Source organism: Rhopalosiphum padi, chromosome 1 (assembly GCF_020882245.1).
Source record: "Rhopalosiphum padi isolate XX-2018 chromosome 1, ASM2088224v1, whole genome shotgun sequence".
Lineage (NCBI taxonomy): Eukaryota > Metazoa > Arthropoda > Insecta > Hemiptera > Aphididae > Rhopalosiphum > Rhopalosiphum padi.
Window position 1 is genome coordinate 62,281,066 of NC_083597.1, and position 14,892 is coordinate 62,295,957.

A 14,892-nucleotide genomic window follows, 5' to 3' on the forward strand; every position below is an offset into this window, starting at 1 on the left:
TGTTTTTACATTATCTCCAGGACGTTGTACTTTTAATTTGTTAATATTTTCTAAATGAATAAAAATTGATTATAACAGAATAACAACGTTTTTTGTTTACATCTAATCGGACCAAAATAAATTGTATTTTCGCAGTTGGACAATGTTACAGTGGTAGAAGTATTGCTGGGATCTACTGTAGATCAATCTTACGACGATCTGGTTCGTAGTGTACACGTCATAGTAAATAACACCTTATTAATAACAATAATATGTTTTCGATCTTTCCGAAATATATGTTAATATGTCTCTTAATTCGTTGTTTCAGGATAATGTCGGGCTACCGTCATTTTCTTCGACGCCCATCCCCGAAGATTCCGGCCAGTTTCAGTTCAACAATAGCCGCAATGAGTCAAATCTACTGGTAAGCTGCCACTGCATCATATCACAAATTAAATCGGTGTTTTGATACACATTTTTCAAACAGATATCTTGTAGATACTATATTGTGTTACACACTTACCGTTTTCAGTGTACAACTCTGCGTCATGACACGAGTGGTGTTTCCGAGCACGACAAGCGGTTTTCAAACATGTTAACTATCAAAGACGTACAGTACGCAAGATGGTTAAAGGGTGCTGTGAAAACATTAACATTCTTATGTGTGAACAGTGATTGTTTGATGATGAGAGACCATCTGATTGACGATACACTGACGGATTTGGAAGCAAAAATCCAAGAATACTGCGTGACTGCTGTCGATCCGCTGTATACACCGGTCGAAAACGAACTTTGTTTGGCCAAGTACAGTGAGTAGTAGACAATCGCGGATCGACGTCCCAAACTCACAAGCTACATCTCATTATTGTGGTGTTGTTATTATAAAAAAAAAAAATGTTTTTTATTTTTATGTTTTAGTCGACGAGTTGTGGTATAGAGCTATATGTATGAAAGTCCCCGACGATTTGAGCAAAAACAACTATAATTACATGGTCTATTTCTTGGACTGGGGATTGGAGTATTATTTGACAAATGTCAAAGACATTTGTAAAATGCCCAAGGATTTTATCTATCTACCAGCGACAGCTCATAAGTGTTACGTAAAAGGTATGTGAATACAAAAAAATATTATAGTACACATAAATTTAGTGGGTAGAAGTTTAATTCTCGATAGATTTTTTGCTGATATCAGTCTAGATTAATTCGTTTAAACGGATCATGTAAAATATTTTTCATTGTAGACACAACTACAGGTATAGTTGAGCAACCTATACAATTGGTTTTAATTGGTTAAAAGATAAAAATTATTTTTAAGTTCTGGATGTAGTAATGATTTTTATTGTATTTATAGTATTTATACCTTTTATGTAATTAGCAAACATCATATCAAATTACAAGTTTGTTAAGAATATTTTCTAATTTAAAATTATACAAGTATTATTTGCATAGATATCACAATTATGATAATAATATGTTTTAATTGGTACTATTTAAAAAAAACAGCTCAATATTCAATTAAAATATAATAATAATGCCTAAACCGTGGAATATTCTGTTCTCTTCAGATAGTAATGATTTTTAGATAAATAAAATAATAATAAAAAAAAAAATCAACTTAATAACTTGTAATTCGTATCTTTTACTGTGGAAAAATAATATATGTAGAGTTCAAGGTCGATAATCCATCAATACGCTCTGTAACCGACAATAGTGAAATCATTCCTTGTGTTTTTAATTTCAGACGCTCCTTTGTCGAATTGGAGCGCCAGCACATTGCACGTGGTATCTTCCGAGCTCGGTCTACAACAGCTACAGTGTACAATTGACGATAAATTGTCCAATGACAGTTACATGATATCTTGTGATACTATCAAAAATTTATTCGACGCGAATCCGCAGTGAGCAGCCGGAACGTGAAGTAATGTACACATTAAAGCTGCACCCGTTTCATTCCCAATCAGTGAATAGTTTAGATATTTAATTATTTTATATTGTTAAAAGTAGTATATAAAGTGTTTTATTAATCGTTTCCCGATACTTCAACACAAGGAAAACAGCAGTTGTGGTATTACATTTTTTACTATTTATAATTTTTGTTTTGTATTTTATATTTTTTTTCGTCGAGCGATAAATTATTATTTTCATTGTGTCAATTATTACATAAGTTTTCGCACTAAAAAATATTTTATTTATTAAATTTACGAAATTTGTACTTAAAAAAAATGAAGAAGTTAAAAAAGACATAACATATTTTGTGTTTTTTATTGATTGGTAATTTATAACACCTTCAGTATAACTATATAAACAGCTTCGGCACGGCATTGGCAGATCCACTTTTGGCGATCACAGATAGGATATCGGTTATGACTAAACTACTACTGCTATCATACTATTTTAGTATTATTGGAAACTCTAAATTCATCTATAAAAATATGTTATCAATATATAAATTTAAAAAAAAATCTTTTTTTATTTTATAATTATTAATGGTTTGTTAAATAATTTTTTGGATTTATTTCAATAATAAATTAAGTACATACATAAATTACGATATTTATATAAAATATTTCGATTAACTGATTTTTTCATAATTGTAAATGGTGATAGGTCGTGTGAAAAAAAAAGAGTTCCGAGCTGACTATTTTACCTAATATCAATGGTTAAACTATAATCACACGGCGAGTTGAATAGGCAATTTTGGTACATTACAGTCACGGACACTGATGAGCGTGTTATTTCAGTGTTAATATACAGTGGAACTTCGATAAATCGAAATTTAAGAGTAATGCAATTTTTTGGACTTCAAAAGTTTTTAAAATGTTTGTCCGTAATTATTATAATTATACTAGATATAGTATATATATTGTTCATAAACTACAGCGTGTTTTGTTATTGTTATTATTACTAAAAAATGTAATTCAATAATTAATAATTTATACATTCGATACCACAGTAAACGTGTTAACACATCGATCGTAATTGACAATGCCGAATGTAGTGAATAAAAAATACTATTATAGACGAATTATTATAAAAATTATCCATCGTTATCTGTCTATATTCGGAACTCGGAATGTTCGAGTTATCTGTAATTTTTCTTTCGAGTACCTAATCGAAGTTTTCGCAAGGAAATGGCATTCATTTTGACTTATAAAAATCAAGGTTTTTAACCTAATGAAGTTTTACTGTATTAATATAATAATTATACATTTGAAATTATAATAATAGTATTACCGTTGTTGTTCACATTGAACTATTTAAAATATAAAGATAAGATTTTAAGTGAACTGTACAGAGTGAAGTGTATGCAATGTGCATTCTCATTGCCACTTAATTTAACCTTCTATTAGTATTTTATTTGTTTACTAAAATTGTTAATTTCATTAGACTCATAATAAATATGATTTAAATTCAGTATAAAATAAAAATAGATTTACTAGACGTCTAGACATGATAAAATGAGTGTTCATAATTCGTCATAAAGTTGTTTTAGAGTATGGTTAAAAAATATTTAAAATTGACTAAGTCCAGGAAGACCTCAGAGATGTTTATCAGCCTACATATTTTTACCAACTGTGACACTGGTTGTAGAACGTTTCATATTATTAGTGCTCGCTTAAACCTACGTTCAGAAATGTCATTTAAAGAAAAAGCTATGCATTGTTTTCCTTCGACAATTGTTACTTAATTTTATCAAGTATTTTGATTTTTAGGTATACACAAGGACTAAGAAAAATTTTGTGTTTTAAATAAGTTACCTAAAATATATTAACGACAATAATTTAAAGATTTTTAATTGTAAATATAATTTTTATATAATATAATGTATACAACTAAAAGTTTTCATATTTATTTAATTATATTTAAAATTTTAAAATTCAAATAATTGAATACCTTCATAAAAAAATATATATTTTAATTGGTGTTTTTTATCATCGAATTTATAATTAGCTGTGTTAAAATATTTGTTGTAAAATAGTATGGGTGGGTACATTCATTTTTAAAACCATTGTTGCTTCCAAAATAATTGCACTCTTATAACCTACTCGTAAAAAATGTATTATATGGTATCCATATGTTATGTTCTACAGTGACCGGTACTATATTAATGGCTTTTTTCATAACTATTATTTATTTACTTGATTTTGTCCCCAAACACAGCGAGCTTCAGTAAAAATTAAACATAAATTAGATAAATTAATAAATGTTAAAAAGTAAAACTTTGTGCTCGAACGTTAACCCCGTAGTATTATTTGCACTTATAACTATAGCTATATATGGCATTTTAAATGCGAATATATAATTTATAAGCAATCAATTTAATACATAAATAACAGTATTTTTTTTGTTCACCAGAGATTAAAAATATAAATAATTTTGTTTGTGATACAATTCGTTGGTAGACGTTACACGTATATTGCGACAAATTTTATTTATAGCGTTTAGGATTTATGTGTAATATAATTTGTATTTTGTAATCAGCAATACTCAAAGCTGTATATTTTTGTGTAATTATTTTACGTTTTATCATACTTTTCTATTGATTTCCGTTATGGGTCTTAGCCGATCAAGTCTAATGTAATCAGTTATCACTATTGCAGCCATTACAGGAAACGAATGGATTTCAGTAAAACGTCTATTATGCGTTTTAAAAAAAAAAAACCAATTATATTTTAAATTATGAATTACCGTTTACATTAAAGTTTTTCAATTAAAACTGAGTGTTTTACGTTTAAACTAAGTATATAGGTACTTATACTATTTTGTATACTCGATGTCTTTCTCTAAAAAGCTTTATTATATACGCCGGGCAAACAGTTGCAGTTTATTAAATATATACTCTTATAATAAATATCTTGTATTTTTCTGATCGTTTTTTGTTAAACGAATCATGTTCGTCTTTTCCCCTCTAATTGATCTCTAAAATTGTCTATTGTAATTAGTCACATACAATAAATAAATGGCATATTGTATTTCATCATCTTCTCTTTTAAAGTTCTTTATAAATTAAAAATATTTTTAAATTATCAATTATATAAGTATTAATTGAATATGTGACGAAATTATGATAATAATAGTTTTTACATCGTAAAATATTTTATTATTCTTCTGATAATAATGGTTTTAAGTTAAATATTATAACATAAAAAAATTCAGTTCAACTTTTTATTCGGATCTTTTATTGAGAGAAAAAATATGGCGTTGTATACGCAACGTCGATATAATAATATAATATTATCACGCTGTGTATAACTACGATTATAAAAAAACCGCACCTCGCGTTTCCTTACGAATTTGAGATGCTCTAAAACATATTTTGTTTTGTTTATCGATTGTTAATTTATTTTTTTTACGCATTGACGGATGCACCTGTGACGATGACGGATACAGGACATCGATCATGTATAAACACTATCGTTATCGTATATAATTATTGTATTATTAGAAAGTGTATAGTCGGTCGTGCGAATCGGTAAACAAATTTACGAGATTGGTATTTTATACTATTATTATCATTAACATTTTTTTTTCAGCAATCAAAATTTTATTGTTATTTATATTTTATGCGTTATACCTACGTACAGCTATCAAAATCGTTATGTTTATAGTGTACAATAACAACTATTATTTGACTGCACGTAAACAAGATTTATGTTCGGCGTGATGCAAATGTGCTGAAATTGCGATTTTGATCGCACTCCTACTTCCTAATTTGGGACTTGATTAATTCTTTTCAATGAGTAAATATTAAAAAAAAATTATTTATGACTAATAGTGATATTATAAAAAAAATATCCTAGGCGACGATCGAAGTTTTTCTTCAGTATACTTGGTAAAAACAAAAACGACGTCCACAATACTAAAGCTAATCAAAATTAAGCAATGATATCCACAACAAAATCTCAATTGCTAATATTATAAAGCCAAGTTTAAGATCTTTTAAAAAATTTCCAGACATCAATAAAATGATAGATCCTATATATGTTTTGCAGATATCAGTGCCAGGTGTTAGCAACGCAAGAATATTTAGGTGTTTAGGTGTTGACTCAGATATTATCCTTTATAGAAACCACTTGATTGTTTTTTTTTTTTACGATCAAATAACATTACGATTAAAAGTCATTTAGGATAGTCTAAACTTATAAATCTATACACACGCATAGGAATAAACCAATTTAATTGCGTATTTCAAATCGTTTTTTCGATTTAGAACGTCTCGAAATATCGCCGCACGGAGTTCCTGATTCGTTTCTCATTCGGTTTGATTATTAAACTTTCTGTCATTAACGGAGCGTATCGACAAATGATTTAGATACGCGTTTGTTAATGTTCTTCAGAGTTATGTTAGAGTATAAATGTACATAATAATGTATTGTATATAAATTAAGTTATTCGTTACCTAAGTATTGTATACTGTACATAACGTCGAGTTATTTATTAGCAAGGTTCTATAGTTCACGGAGATTATAATAAGCGGAGTGCACGCGTTTAACTCTGTAGACGTGGAAATTCCTGTAATCGGATTTCCTTTGTTCTACAATCGGAAGTGAAATTTCCTTAATATCTAACGATAATAAATTGTATCGTTAACAATGTAAATTGTTAAATCGTAAAGTTTATATTATTTCGTCTTCGAGAGTGGACAGTTTGTTACAGAGATAATAATGAACTAATGTTTCATATTGGCGTGCGCGTATCCTGCAGTATCCACTTGAATTGCATGTGGTGCATATATTATTGCAATGTTTTTGAATGTTTTATGGTAAAAAAAAAAAAAAAAAGCTTTGATTCTCAACTTCAACATATTTTCTGATAGGAAAATGAATTGAATCTAGTTGGTACTTTTAGCAGATGAAAATTTATTGATCTCGATGATTTTTAAAACAATCGGTATAAAAACAAAAATAATTTGAATAAATGTACTATAGAAATTTGAAACATTGCAGTAGTGTGTTATGACTATTTTTAAATTTTTAAATTACTATGTAGATGTTTATACTTACGTTTTGTATTTAATATTTTCCCAAGAGTTTTTTCTATATATTATGTACGCGTAAGGTAGACTGTATTCAGTAGATTTTATTTGTTTAGATATTTATTATTTTTTTGATCAATATAATAACGCATTACCTATACAATATAATCATAGGTATATGAATCGTGTTCACCTTCTTTTTTTTTTTTTTTTTATACAACTGATCATAAAAACTGCCAGTCAGTTTCGACTGATATTATTGTTAAGGAATTTACAAGGGGTAATCGAATAAAATACTATACAGTTCTGTACAAATGAAAACGTGAACTTTTTGTTTATCACGAGGGACAAATATGCTATATTTTAAAAATTTTTTTATAAATAATATTTAAGTTTGTGTGAAACAATATAAAAATGACTATTATGTAACTATGCACACACTATACGATATGCAGATACACACAATATATATATATTTAATTATCTTGTATTATACTTACTATAGCTTAATAAGAAATAATCCCTTCATATGAACCATTGAAGGGAAAATGCAAATATAAAAAAAGAAACTATCATTATTATTATTTGCATTCGAGTGTCACGCAAAGTTTATTTTCCTCATAAAGTCTTAAATGAAATAATTATTTTTTGATGTTGTGATTACAATATTAGCTTTGATTAAGATAATTTAAACAAATAAAACATAAAAATGATTCAATTATCTCCGGTACATGGTGATTCTAATTCAATGAAAAATTTGACGTTACAAACGGTGTGATTTGGTTTAGGTATTTAATTTTTTACAGACCTCAATTTAAACGGTTGGATCGAATCAGTAAACCGTATTGATCGATCGGCATTAAGCAAAATTTACCGTTTTCTAATTTCGTCTTAATGTAAATTATAATAAAATTATCACGAGTCGTGTTAAGCCGATATCATTTTCCTGTGTATACATACATATAAATAGGTATAGTAGTCTTTATAAATTATGTATATATTTAAAGTATAGATTTGGATTTGGATCAATCGGATCTCAATTATTGCTCTACTCTCGACATCGAGATTGTCCATATCTACGCGCATGCACATTTGTTATAATATTAGGTGACGTTCGTTTTTCGTCGTTGTTTTACAATTAATCACTGCGATGGCATCGGCCCGGATCTCCGAGGAAGTCGCAAAAACGACGAATCGCGAATGTTCCGGAATGATGATGGGGTGCGAGAATCACGCGGCGGTTGTCAGTCACGCGGATTGATGCTGCTGCACGTGACAAGAGGGTGTGTATGAGACGAGTCTAGACCGTTAACCAGAGCTATTTGCGTGCATATCATATATGAATATATATATATATATATATTACCTGTATATATTATATATGTATATAAAATCTACGTATAACTAAAATCGCCGAAACGATGATAGACGCAACGAGAGCAAAGTAGTTGGCGGTAAGTTTGTGTGCACTCGCGCGAATATCCAACTCGCGCATTGTTTTCCATACGTATCACGTATAATATAATATATTAAATATATATATATATATATATATATATATATATATATATATTTGTGTGTGTGTGTGTGTAATAATATATATATTTCATGTTTAACGTATATTATATCGTATATGCATTACGTATACAGAGTGAATCGCCAAGCAAGCTCGTGCTATTTTTTTTAATTATTTGATAATACATTTTTGATATTTTTAAATATGTGAAATTATCTTATTTTTAAGTACTTAAATTTTTATATAATTAATGAGCGTCCTGCGCTGCGTTATCGACTTACTTATTTTTTCAAATGTGAAACTTTTTTTAATTTATGATTTTTCTTTTGAAAATATTGATGTATCCAAATTGAAATTCTAACGAGTAGTACTTGACTACTTGAGTTATTTTATATTGGGTTTATGGGTTCCATGGTAATAGGTTTGCCGTTTGGAAGATATGGAGTCGTTGAAGATTTAAAAATTATGGTAACTAATATTAATCTATCAAAATTTTATATTTTGAAAATATTGTGTAAGTTTAATAAATGCTAGATTCAATATTATTATATTTATTTGATAGATTTTTAAAACCATTTTTAAAGACTATTATCCTTAGTAATACACATATATATTTTAATAACTCATAATTTACTCAATCCAATTTATATTTAGCGTTACATCAAAATTTTCAAAAAAATTAATTTCTTCATAATTGATAAAATAAAAATGGTTGGTTCTCATTTGAAAAAAAAATTGTATTGTCATGATAGTATTCTTAAAAATTTCAAAAGTCATAATTTAAATATATTTATTATTAAAGAAAAACATTTGTTTATGCATGTTTGGTGAATCACCCTGTATATATGTTATATGTGTGGCGAAGACAGAAGAGCGTAAATTTGATATGTGGCGTATGGCGTATGCATGCTATATAAACCTATTATTTTATAATTATATAAATACACGCAATATTATAATATATGAATTATATACCGTGATTCTTTTACCACGAACCAGATGGAAATATCTTACGAAATACTAGTAATTTTAAAATTATCCCATTCAGTATTGTATGATATACATAATTCAGTAATCATCTTGCTGCAGGACTGAATAAAATCAATATTTGTAGCAAAATTGAAGATAACAGCAATCTAAGAATCTAAGAAAACTAATGTATTTATTTACATAATATATTTAGTAACCTTTTATTTTTATTTTTCTGTAAGCTTTTAACCTAAGTAAAGTTGTTGTTGCTGTACCAAGAATATAAAATCAATATTTAATTTTCGTCTGGATTTATCGTCATAATTAGATATACAATTTGTTCGGTTTTGCCAATTATTTAATAAAAACCAATTATACAACCGCTGCGGTAGTACATGGACTGGTGGCTATTATTTGAATGATTATGCGTATAGTCTCGGTCTTAGAAGATCTAAGACCAACCTATCTAGAATAACTATATTCTAAGACCATGCGTGTGGTACAGAACGTATTTCAAAATAATTGCAACTATAGCAAATTAGTAACAGATAAGGTACACGTATTTTTACGCTTTTAGTATTTCTTATCGTATGCACTTCCAATGTGCACCAAACATTTATAATAACGAAGCATACTATTTTGCATACATTTATAGAACGTGGAAGATTATTTTAGTTCTTACCAATTTACTATTTATTATGCAAGAATAAAATGTTAATACATAAATATGAAAACATTTTAAGATAGGTGTTTTATAATATTAATTTATAATTTTAGTTAAAATAAATTTAACTCTCGTTAGATTTGATATTTTGTTTACCTAGATAATACGTAACTGGTAACTGCTAAGTTCCTAATCCCTACTTAATAATTGTTATGGTAATAGTATTAACTGTTTTAAATATATTTATCTACCCACCAAATACTCACCCACAATTTTAGGGGGTTCAAATGCATCACCTAGATTAATGAGCAATAGTCCTGTACATATATTATAAGACGATCGTGTAAAATGCGTGATCGATAATATTCATAATATTTTATAAATTACTATTACTAGAGACGATGACTACTATATGTGATGGCTTTATAGTAGGACACACAGAATAGTATATGTGCAAGTGGGTATAATGAAGAATCTAATGACATTTTTTTTTCGATTTTCGGGACAAGAAGTACCATCCGCGTAAAGTTTTTGTTCTCCTCTTTGGTGTCACATGACTGTTAAGCGGTGGGTAGGCAACGCATATATGTATACAGTATACACATAAAGTAGTAACGTATGCCTATGGGATTTCGGAGAGTAAATGTTCCGCGAGAGATGATTGAAAAACTGACTGTACAAACTACAAAACGTTATATATATACATATTGACGCGTCACAAGAGGTCGTGTCGAGTGTGTACCTTTATATATGGCTATGTTACTGTATATATGCACTCACACACATACATATTATAATACCATCGCCGTTTTCTTTCTTATGTTTATACTTCTATAGTATAAAATATAAATGTGTGTTGTCGCTCCGATATTTTGTCAATACACCATAGTAATATGACGCGCGTGTTTGACCGATGGAGAGTTAGTAAACATCCGTGAAATTACTATATTACACCTTAAATAGTCATTAGAAATGCTATTTAATATAATAGGGATATTACACTATAGTCGAGCCAACGAGAGAGTACTATTGGGCGGCGACCAAAACTCATCCGTTCTCGCGCATTCCCACCACTAAAACTCCCTAACTGCTGGCCGCCGTCAACGCTGGCCGCCGACACCGATGTCGCCACCATCGCCGACGCTGCTGCCACCACCGTCGCCGCCGCCGACCAGGAAACTGTGACAGTGTTTGTATACAGCGTGAACTATAATAGCATCTCCGATATTTTAAACACAACATTTTTGTTTTTTCGCGCACCCCGGTGTTTTATACGGTTTTATTTAACTTTTTTACGTTTTTTACTTAACAATTGTTTAATAGTTTTACGTATAACAATAAGTACAATATGGATGTCGCAGCTGTGTCTCCTTCCAAAAAAAATCCATGTGGAAAAGTAAGTGTTTGTATTTATACTATTTTTTTTACTATTTATTTTTTTATTTATTTTTTTATACTATTTTTTAAATTCTTAAATTCTTAAATTTTAATTTTTTTTTTAGTTCATCGGCACTGGTCAAAGAAAAATTATTGTCAATTTATATAAGAAAATAGTTAAACACCAGCTTGAAAATCCTGACAGCCCTCGAATGACCTTAAGAGAAATGATCGTCGATATCTCAAAATCTTCGGGTATTGGACAGCGGTCAGTTCAAAACATATTATCGGAGTATAAGAATCAAGGAACAATTACATCGCCGAACAAGAAAAAAATTCGACCTACAATAATCGAAAAAATCGATGAATTCGATAAAAATGCAATAAGACAGAAAATACACAATTTTTGGAGGAACCGCGAAGTACCAACAGTCGATAAAATGTTAATCGCCATTAATGAAGATGAAACACTTCCAAACATTAAGCGGTCGTCATTTCAAAAAGTGTTGAAAGATTTACAATTTCAATACGTAAAAAAAAAACGTAATAGTGCACTACTCGAAAGAGAAGATTTAATAACTTGGCGCCGAAGTTATTTGGTCAAAATAAAGCATTATAGAGAGCAAAACAGACCAATTTATTATTTGGACGAAACGTGGGTCAACGCAGGCGAGGCACACAGTAGAACGTGGACCGATACCACAATAAATTCATCACGAGATGCATTCCTCAAGGGCCTAACCACAGGACAAAAAGAACCCTCGGGAAAAGGTAAGCGTCTCATTGTCTTACACATCGGGTCGACAGATGGTTTTGTCCCGGGGGGTCTTTTGTGTTTCGAATCAAAGACCAATTCTACGGACTACCATGACGAGATGAATGGCGATACATTCTATGAATGGTTTGTACGAATTCTACCACTATTAAAAGAAAACGCCGTCATAGTGATGGATAATGCTTCGTATCACTCCGTAAAGAAATGCAAAATACCAACTATGTCTTGGAAAAAAAAAGATATTATCGATTGGCTTGAAATGAAAGGTGAAATCGTTAACCATCCAATAGTCAAAAATGATTTAATAATAAGAGTTAAAAAAATAAAAAACCAATACGACAAGTACGTAATAGACGAGTACGCAAAAGACAATGGCAAAATCGTATTGCGATTACCCCCATACCACTGCGAGCTAAACCCTATCGAGCTCGCGTGGTCTTCTGTAAAAAGCTATGTCCGGACACATAATAATACGTTTAAAATAAAGGATGTACTGGAGTTATTAAAAAAAGGCGTGGAACATGTGACAGCGGAAATGTGGACGAATTTTGTGGGACATGTCGTCAAGGAGGAAGAAAAGTTTTTGAACATTGAACATATAACAGATGAAGTATTTGACGAACTTCCCGAAGCAGAAGGACGTCATATCATGACGATAACAGGTGATACGAGTTGTTCGGAATCAGACTTCGATTCGGATTGATTTCTTTGTATTTTATTTTTTATCATTCGAATATTTTTTTATTATAATTTTTTTTTTTTGTAATTTAATGATTTTGTTATGTGTATAAAAATTATGTAATGCACAATTGGACATTTTTGTTAAAATAAATAAATGCATAATTAAAATATTGATATTACACACACATTATTTGTATTGTTGCTGTATTAGGTACATAATAGTTTCGGCACTACGGCAGACGCCAGCTGTTATTTTTTTTTGGGTGGTGTGTTACTTGAGCCGGTGTATACAACCAGTGGTTGGCGGCGGCCGTGGAATTAGTCGACAGCCGCCGTTTAGTGAGTGGGGGTATTTACGGCGGCAACTAGATGGTAGAGTGGGAGAAATTTGGGTACGAAACCGCGGAGCTCGATCATTTGGATGCGCGAAGGAATAGTACTCTCTCGTTGGCTTTAGTATATCACCTCATATATAAGGGAAAATGGGGTATAATTGTACTAATATAATACATAATACATAATATACTAACTTTTGAGCATTATTGTGTTTGTATAACTTATAATATTTTAAGGAACTTAAATTGGATTGCGTAGTTATATTACAAAATATTGTTAGCTTTAATAATATAGATTAATTTTTAAAAACTCATAATGCAGGTTTTCCTCATTGGTGCGGTAAAACCGTATTAGCCTCGGGGCAAAACCGTATGATGTTTTTATGATCTAAAATAATAAAAATATAATCGATGATAAATAATGCGTATCTAAAGATTATTTAATAACATAAGTTGTTATTTTATTTTTTAAAAAATTATTATGTTAAAATGTAGATATTTTGAATTTTTTTGTGAGAACAAAATTTAATAATAACTCAATAGTCAATACGCATCATATATACTTTTCTTTTATTTCAAAAATACATTTTTTAAGATAGTTAACAAATATAAATAATAAAATAAACACTGACCTTTAATATTCAGTAACAAAAAAAAAAAAAAAAAATTTATAAAAGGACCATTTCAGTTCGGTGTTGACCTGCAACACGGTCGCACGTATGTATGATTGTTCGCTCTGTTATCGCGTTTTTAGTTATGTAAACAGTCAACAGTTCACGGGTTTCACTCCGTTGAACGTGTTTTCATTCCAATATGGTTAACACCACCTCTCCGAAAATTTCTAATTCCACACGGTCACTGCCATCATCTCCAAATTCACCTATCCAAAAAAAAAAAAGAAAAACCAATCCATTTGTTTCGCCAAATAAATTCGCTGTCCTAGCTAACGAAGGGGACGATATTCAACTCGACGCCTCTTGTGATACTTCTAATATAACCAACGTATCTACTGATCATCATCAACAGGACAACATCAGGGCTCTGTCAATATATGTTAAAAACATCACCAACTACTCTGCATTCGAAAATGCGTTAGTACAAATCACCGGCCCTAACGGCTTTTCTTGTAAGTCAACGTCTTAAAAATGTTAAATGTGGGGGTGACCACCACATCGAAATTTGCACCAAAAATAAAACCAGGCCAGCCAAGTGCGCCCTCTGCATGGGCAATCATACTTCCAACTACAAGGGATGTTAAATTTTTAAAGCTCTTCTCAAACGTCGCAAAACTAATCATTCAAAACTACAGAATCCGAATTCAGTCCTCTTCATCCACAAACTCCCCCTTTCCTTCCCAAAGCATCTTATGCTTCCGTTACTGATTCCAAAAATATCCCACTACCCAATATCCACGCTATTGATAAGCCATTAACTAAATTTATATCAGAACTTTCCTCATTAATTACTCCCCTCATTACGCTCCTTACAGCTGTTCTAAACAAACAGTTTGTTCCATAGTCCGATTACCATTCTTATCTCATAATTAAATTAAATTAAAATAATTTTAATCGCGAAATATGTAATGTAACTATTGTTACAGGTTTTCAAATCATTTATTAT

At 30.0% G+C, this 14,892-nt stretch overlaps 2 protein-coding genes across 3 annotated transcripts in view; both read left to right on the forward strand.

Moving 5' to 3' along the window:
* The window catches only part of LOC132932170 (uncharacterized), a 29,529-nt gene extending 27,304 nt beyond the window's left edge, over positions 1-2,225 (forward strand). Inside the window, exons 38-42 of one of the 2 annotated variants that reach the window (XM_060998410.1) lie at positions 136-222; positions 308-403; positions 512-788; positions 898-1,086; positions 1,721-2,225. In XM_060998410.1, the coding sequence (XP_060854393.1) occupies positions 136-222; positions 308-403; positions 512-788; positions 898-1,086; positions 1,721-1,881 (810 nt within the window). In that variant the 3' untranslated portion in view covers positions 1,882-2,225. The remainder of the gene's footprint in view (positions 1-135; positions 223-307; positions 404-511; positions 789-897; positions 1,087-1,720) is intronic. The other variant, XM_060998411.1, reaches the window with a different exon arrangement.
* Positions 2,226-11,104: 8,879 nt separating this feature from the next.
* Positions 11,105-13,122, forward strand: LOC132917543 (uncharacterized). Its single transcript, XM_060978325.1, has 2 exons — positions 11,105-11,500; positions 11,607-13,122. The coding sequence occupies exons 1-2, from the start codon at positions 11,453-11,455 to the stop codon at positions 12,957-12,959; spliced, it is 1,401 nt and encodes a 466-aa protein (XP_060834308.1). The 5' UTR covers positions 11,105-11,452; the 3' UTR covers positions 12,960-13,122.
* The last annotated feature ends 1,770 nt before the right edge of the window (positions 13,123-14,892 follow it).